The 7,342-nt window shown below is 53.2% G+C and overlaps 1 protein-coding gene across 2 annotated transcripts; it reads left to right on the top strand.

Annotated features, from left to right (window-relative positions):
• Positions 1–4,139: 4,139 nt before the first annotated feature.
• EGR4 (early growth response 4) lies at positions 4,140–6,996 on the top strand. Of its 2 annotated transcripts, none has more exons than XM_027131653.1 (2): positions 4,140–4,751; positions 5,154–6,996. In XM_027131653.1, the coding sequence occupies exons 1-2, from the start codon at positions 4,616–4,618 to the stop codon at positions 6,464–6,466; spliced, it is 1,449 nt and encodes a 482-aa protein (XP_026987454.1). In that variant the 5' UTR covers positions 4,140–4,615; the 3' UTR covers positions 6,467–6,996. The 2 variants fall into 2 exon arrangements, with proteins under 2 accessions (XP_026987454.1, XP_026987453.1); XM_027131652.1 differs by having other exon boundaries at positions 4,227–4,751; positions 5,151–6,991.
• The last annotated feature ends 346 nt before the right edge of the window (positions 6,997–7,342 follow it).

The following is a 7,342-nucleotide window of genomic DNA, read 5'->3' as shown; positions in this document are numbered from 1 at the left end:
CTCCTTCTGGCCTAGTGGTCAGTGAAGCCTAGGGGCACCGCAGGGTCTTGGGGACAGGAGCTGTGTACTGCAGAAGTTGCAGCTGGAGGCAAACTTCATCTTTGCTACAGCCTCAATGGCCTTATTCTGTGTTAGTCTGATGTCTGGATCTTGCCTCTGCCCATGCTTTTAAATAAATCCTTTAGGGAGAGAAAATGAGAGGCAGTGGAAGGGGGTATGGGAGAGAAGAAGAAAGGAGAGGAAGAGGGGCCAGAGGAGAGAGAAGAGGAAGAGAGGAAAGAAAAATGCTACGTGCCTGTATCTCCATGGCCCCAGGAAGTGGGACGTGGAGCTGCTCCTCAGCATTCTGTGCCAGGAGTCGCCATGGAGACTGAGCGCTGGCCTCTACGTGATTAATACTCTGAGGCAGCTGTCTTCTTGGAGTCTTTTAAAATATACACTATTATTTGAACACAATGATATTTAGAGCAGAAAGATCAAGGTGGGGAGTGGGGGAGGAGACAGTTGCATTACCAGAATGATGACAGGGGCTGGGCTCTTCCCAGGAGACAGAAAAGGGAGGCTTACTTCTCTGATCCCTCTCCTTCTGCCCTCCCCAGAGCTTCCAGTCTCATCCACTGCGACATGAGCATCAGCATCCAAAGGGCCCATGCAGCGCCCCTGGCACAGGGCTGTATTCAATGAACATTTGATGAATGAATTTGTTCATTCATTAATTCATTCAGTAATTGTCTATTCGGTGCTTGTCTAGAAAGTAAACTCTCCTTCCATCACCTTTTCCCATGGAAATCCAAAATTTCCTCTCAGCCTCCCCAGGGTCACATACACACCATCACCACCACCACCTTTCACAATGGCTCCCAAGAACCTGGAATGCTCTCCTCCTCAGCACGTGTCTGATGCGACCCACAGTGTTCCTAATGGCAGTCACTCCAGAGAATTCTTGCAGGGATGGAAACCAGCCAGATGGAGTTTGCACATTTGAAAATCTAGAGGAAGATTCTCCACCTAAAGCCATCTTAAAGTTAAACTCTTTGTAAAATGAATGATCTTTTCCTAAATTATCTTGTGGAGTAGGCTAGCCTGGGCTTGACTCTCAGTTCCACCACTGAATAGAAGTATAGCCTTGAGTGAGTTGTTTAACCTTTTCAAGTCTGTTTCCTCATCTGTGAAATGGGTCTTAATTTCCCTATTCCATAGAGCTTTTGTAATGATTAAGTGATATGTTTGTAGAGTGCTCAGTGTATGAGATTTCCCTCTTGTGTGTAAATTCGTGTTTTTATATTTGAAGTGTGAATTAAAGTAGAGCTCATAGATCTAAACTCCTCTCTCTTCCATGCCCACCCAAAGACCTTTATTCTATCTGGGCCCAGAATCTTTTTTCTTTTCTTTTTTTTTATCTTGGTCATGCCACGCAGCTTGCAGGATCTTAGTTCCCCGACCAGGGACTGAACCTGGGCCACAGCATTGAAAATGCCAAATCCTAACCACTAGACCACCAGGAATCTATTTTTAAGCTGTTAAAATTTGGGAGTAAGATGGACTGAGCTGGGAAGGGCTACAAAATGCCCATTCCCTCTTTATATTCCCTCCTCCTCCTCAAGGAGCCAAATGTAGATGCAACTGCCCTCCAGAGATAACCATCCCATGTGCGAGAGTATGTGTATGTGTGTCTGCTGAAGGTGAGGGGCACAGGGGTAGGAATATGGGCCAGCCCACATCCAGAGCACAAGCTGTGTCCCCCATCTCCTCTCCTATTCCCTCTTTCCTCCCCAGCTCTGCCTGCAGGCCTGGCCTCTAACAAGAGGAAGCTGGACCTTTGTCTTAACACAGACCTAGCCCAACTGCCCTTGGCAAAGAGCAGCAATGGCCTGGGAACGTGCCAAAGGAGTAGGAGAATTATCCATGACTAAGAAGGAGGAGGAATGCCGCAGCAGAGGGAAGAACAGCAGAGGGATGGAGAACCTGGGGCTGGCCAATCTGGCCTGACGGGGCAACCTGGCGAGCCCTGGACACCGGCCTAGCCAAACTCCTCCACTCCCCCTCCCTCCCAGGCAGCAAGATGCCAGCATGGATTTGAGACATGTGTGCCCTGTATGTCTGGTGTGGGATCACCTGGCCTTAGCAATGCATTTGGATTAGAATCAAACCCAGAGTCTGAAATACAGTATAAAGGACATGCTGCCCTGTGTGTCTAATCCTTACAGACAAGTGCTGGGTTTCTGCATTTCCTAAATGGAAACACATGTGCTGCTAACATAGACCTATGTCTGTGGCATTTGTTAGGTCATGCTGCACGTGCATGATTTCCAGACACAAGAGGATAAATGCAGGTGTGTCAGCATGTATTTTGCAGGTGATTATGTGATGACATATTCTGTGAACACACTTGTAGCATTGTTTTGGGGTGGTGGGTAGGGCAGCTAGGGATGGAGATGGATCTCACAGTGCAGCTAGCAATGGAGATAGGTCTCACAGTCATTGTAGAATAAAAACCAAAATCCACCTTCTGGTCCATAGTAAGCACTTAAGGAATGAATACTGAATGAACAAACATTGAGAAGCTGAATGAATGAATGTTTGCAAAATGAACACAGGGTGAAAGACCTGAGAATTTGGTGGAGTTTGGGCATTCTTGGCACTCTCCCTTGAAAAAGGAGGCTGGGCAAGGGGGGCTGGGAGATACACTGCCAGTCATGCTGTAGCCCATCACCCCTGAATGGCTTTGTGCCCATTCCTAAGAAAGTAGAGAAGTAAGAGGGAATCCCAGCCCTGCCCCTCCTACCTTCTGGCACCCAGAGTCCCAAGAATTGATGCTCTTCATAAAAAAAACATACTATCCCATGTATATACCTAATCCCCTAATTTGCTCCAGAAAGGAGTTAAGTGAACTATAACACAAAATAAAATGAAAAATTTAAAAAGATGAGAAGATAAAACAAAGGGAAAACCATAGCAGAAGAGAGATGAGATCAGGAGAGTAGGCAGGCTTCTTTGCAGGGGTTGACTAGCCTTCTGCAGCCAATATCCACGGCTTCCATAAGGGTATGAAATATATTTTTTAAGTTTTTCAGAAGCAGCCCAATTATTCCAGGAACTGATTCCAGGGAAATATAGCCTGTAGATTCTCCGTGTGCTCCTGGGAACAACACCCCTAGAGTAAAGCCATTTATACAAAGGTAGGAAAAAAAGTTTACTACACAAACATCTCACACCCTGTAGGTGAGAGAAGAGGGAGCAGGAATTGGCCTTACTTCTCTGGAGGACAATTGCCAGTTGTATCAAAATTTTACATACTCTTTGACCCAGAGTTACACTCGTTGGAATTTATCCCACAGATATATTCACATTTATTTACTCAAGGACTACAACAACGATGACAAGCAAAAGGTTGGAAACTTCCTATACGTTAATGGATAGGGGACAAACTTACCTCCCTTACAGTGGAGTACTATACAGCCTTAGAAAAGAATGACCAACCTCTCTGTTTGGACATGGAGCAATCGCTCAGCTATTATAAGCGGGGGAAAATTCTATTGCAGGACAGTGTGTATGCTTGCAATATGCATAATTTTTTTCTTAAAGAATACACAGGAAATTTAGATGTGGCTACCTCAGGAGGGAGGTGAGTAGAGAAAAGAGAGACTTTTAATTTTCAATTTATAATATACCTTTCTGTGCTAATTGACGTTTTCTCTCACGATATGATCCTTTTTAATTTAAATAAGTTATTTTTCCTAGAACAAGCTAAACAACAAAAGACTATTAAGAATATGAAAAACACACAGATGTGAGCAAATAATGAATAATGGCAATAATCCCTACGGTTTATTGAGTGCCCCGTGCCTAGAATTTCATATGCTCTAACCCAATTAATCTTTATAGCAAATTTATGAAGTAGACGTACGTATCTCCATTTCACAGGTGAGGAAACTGACGTTCGGGGAGATGAAATGACAGAGCTAGAAGGTGGCAGAGAGAGGATTCGAGCCCAAACTGTGGAAACCCTAAGCCCACTGTTTTTCCTAACCGTCCTTCGGCCTCTCCCTCCAAGAGAGAAGTGCACTTACTTGACGTCCGGACCCAGGCGACGCAGCGCCCCAGCCAGGCGCACCCGCGGTCCCGGCGCGCACGGTGCTCCACGCTCAGCGAGTGCGCGCGCACGCAGCGGCGCGGGCCCGGCGGTGGCTGTGGCGAAGACGTCACAGCCCGAGTTTTCCTTTTCGGGAGTCCCCGGTACACATCCTGTGTCCATGTTTGGGCATTTACGTCACGGCGGCTGGGCCGGGGCCTCCCGAAATGGCAGTGGCCCTGGGAGTCGGAAGCCCTGAGCCAGCGCCGCCGCTGCTATATAAGTGGGGGGGCCGCGGGTTGGGGGAGCCCGGCTGCGCTTTGGACAGGCGAGGAACCGCCACCCGAGGCGGGTCCCAGCGAGCAAGGGCGCCTCGGCCACCACCACCCCCAACCCTTTCCCGGAGGTGAGAGCCCGGAGCCAGGAGCCCGAGAGCCTAGGTCTGCGAGGCGCTGGGCGCCCCGACTGTCGGCCTCCCGGCCATCCGTGCGCCCCCAAGCCCAGCGGGCGAGGCCCCCGGAGCCCCGCAGCCGCAGCCGAACCATGCTCCACCTTAGCGAGTTTTCTGGCCCCGACGCGCTCCTGGTAAAGTCCACCGAGGGCTGTTGCTCTGAATCCAGTACCGAACTGACCCGGCTGCCCGCCAGGGACCCACCCGCAGCCGCCGGCTATCCCGGAGGTAAGGAGCGCGGCCAGGGGTGCTCAGACGGCGGCGCAGCGCGGGGACGCAAGGTGCCTGAGTACAGGCAGGGACTGGGACGCTGGAGCTGTGGGGCTAGGGGCGGAAGGAGATTCGGGGTCCTGTGTGTGCGTACCCCCAATGCCACCCCCACCAGGCCTCCAGCGCCTCCGCAGGAACCTGTGCGTGTATCAAGGCATCCTTTTGCCTTTGCACGTGTGTTTTGCGTGTGCATGTTTGTATGTGCGTCTTGGGGCGTATGCTGGCTCCGGCTGGATCAGAATGTGCAAAAGGCACTTTGTGTGTGCCAGTGCGCACCAAGGGCTTCTTGCGTAGGGGCTGCGGGCTCCGAGGCACGGCCTTTGATGTGCGCGGAGCTGATTCCTGCTCCCTCCTCAGCAGGTGACTTCTTGAGCTGGGCCTTGAGCAGCTGCGGCGCCGGGGGGGACTTAGCCGACTCCTGCTTCCTGGAGGGGCCTGCGCCCACGCCTCCTCCCGGCCTCAGCTACAGTGGTAGCTTCTTCATCCAGGCAGTACCTGAACACCCGCACGATCCGGAGGCACTCTTCAACCTCATGTCGGGCATCCTAGGCCTGGCACCTTTCCCGGGCGCTGAGGCGGCAGCATCCCGGTCTCCTCTGGACGCCTCTTTTCCCGCAGGCTCCGACGCCTTGCTGCCGGGACCGCCAGACCTTTTCTCCCCGGATCTGGGCGCTACCGTCTTCCCAGAGGCGTTCTGGGAGGCCTCACCCTCGGCGGGCGCCCCCTCACAGTGCCTGTATGAGCCTCATCTCTCCCCACCCGACGTTAAGCCCGGCCTCCGGGCTCCTCCGGCTTCTCCTGCGCTGGACACTGCCTCGGCCTTCAAAGGTCCCTACGCTCCATGGGAGCTGCTCTCAGCCGGGGCGCCAGGGAGCTGTGGGTCACAGGGAGGCTACCAGGGCGCCCCGGAGGCCCGTTTTCCCCCGATGGGGGCCAAGATTGAAGACCTGCTGTCCATCAGCTGCCCCGCGGAGCTGCCGGCTGGCCCTTCCAGCAGACTATACACCACAGGGGCCTACGATGCTTTCCCGCTGGCCCCGGGTGACTTAGGGGAGGGAACCGAGAGCCTCCCGGGGCTCCTGACCCCTACTAGTGGGGAGGGAGGGAGTAGCGGCGAAGGCGGAGAGTTTCTAGATGGTACGCAGCCTGAGCTTTCCCCGCTGGGCCTTCGCAGCGCCGGGGCGGACTTCCCAAAACCTCTGGTGGCGGACCTCCCCGGGAGCAGTGGCGTGCCTGAGCCTCCAGGACCGCCGCCGGTCCCATTCCCCACAGCTAAGGCGCGGCGCAAGGGGCGCCGAGGCGGCAAGTGCAGCGCACGCTGCTTCTGCCCTCGGCCGCACGCCAAGGCATTTGCTTGCCCGGTGGAGAGCTGTGTGCGCAGCTTTGCGCGCTCTGACGAGCTCAACCGCCACCTGCGCATCCACACGGGCCACAAGCCGTTCCAGTGCCGCATCTGCCTGCGCAACTTCAGCCGCAGCGACCACCTTACCACACACGTGCGCACCCACACAGGCGAGAAGCCCTTTGCCTGCGACGTGTGCGGCCGCCGCTTCGCGCGCAGCGATGAGAAGAAACGGCACAGCAAGGTGCACCTCAAGCAGAAGGCGCGCGCCGAGGAGCGGCTCAAGGGCCTTGGCTTTTACTCGTTGGGCCTCTCCTTCGCTGCGCTGTGAGGGTGAAATGGGTTTGCACATTGGGGCGCCGCAGTCCGGCGCGCACGAGAAAAACCTGCCCACCCCTCCCCGCTCCTCTGCCCACTTTCTTCCGGCACGCCCTAGGGCGGGCCTCTGGTCCGGCTTCTAGTTCCCTTGAAGCGCCCGCCGCACACTCTCCGTACAGCACTAGCTCCATGGACAGCTCCCGCGGTCCGGGCGCTGTCTTCCGAGTCCGCCGCGCTTTGGAGGGAAGTTCTCTCAGGCCACCCACTGAGTAGGCACTTCCCTGGGACTTAAGACACTCTTTTGTAATGGCGCACGCCCCACGCCCTCTCCTAGACCCCCAGAGACGGGTAGGGGCAGAGCCGAGCTGGTCTCGCGCGGGATTTTGTACAGCAATGTCGTTTTCAGCAGCCGTTGGTTGTAACGTTTTGCTTTGGGGTTATTTCCTTTTTTGTTGTCGTTAATTTTTGTAAAGCAGACGCTACTCTCAAGCAGTTGACAAAACTGTTTATTTTTGCAATTAAAATTATTGTGCTAAAAGCTTACTGAATCTGCCATCCAAGCTCCTGACCATTTCCCCACCCACTCCCCCAGGAGTATATGTGCCAGAAGAGAAGGGAGATCCTCACGCTCATGGCATCATTACACACCTACCGTCAGGCACTTTGGCACGTGGTAGGCATTCAATAAATGTGTACTGAATTAACAAATGAATTTAATCACAGCTGACCTAAGGGTTCAAGGTGTTTCTGGAACTTTCAGAGTGGTTGAGAGGCTTAGGTATTAAACATTGTGCATATATTATCCTCCTCAGTCCTCACAATCCTGAGTGCAGCATGGGGAAGCAAAGTACATAACTTGCTGGGTAACCCAGCTAGGAACAGACAGGGT

Source organism: Aethalodelphis obliquidens, unplaced genomic scaffold, assembly GCF_003676395.1.
Source record: "Aethalodelphis obliquidens isolate GAN/ISIS:26980383/991018 unplaced genomic scaffold, ASM367639v1 scaffold40, whole genome shotgun sequence".
Taxonomy (NCBI): Eukaryota; Metazoa; Chordata; class Mammalia; order Artiodactyla; family Delphinidae; genus Aethalodelphis; species Aethalodelphis obliquidens.
This window is presented reverse-complemented; position numbering and strand designations above follow the sequence as displayed.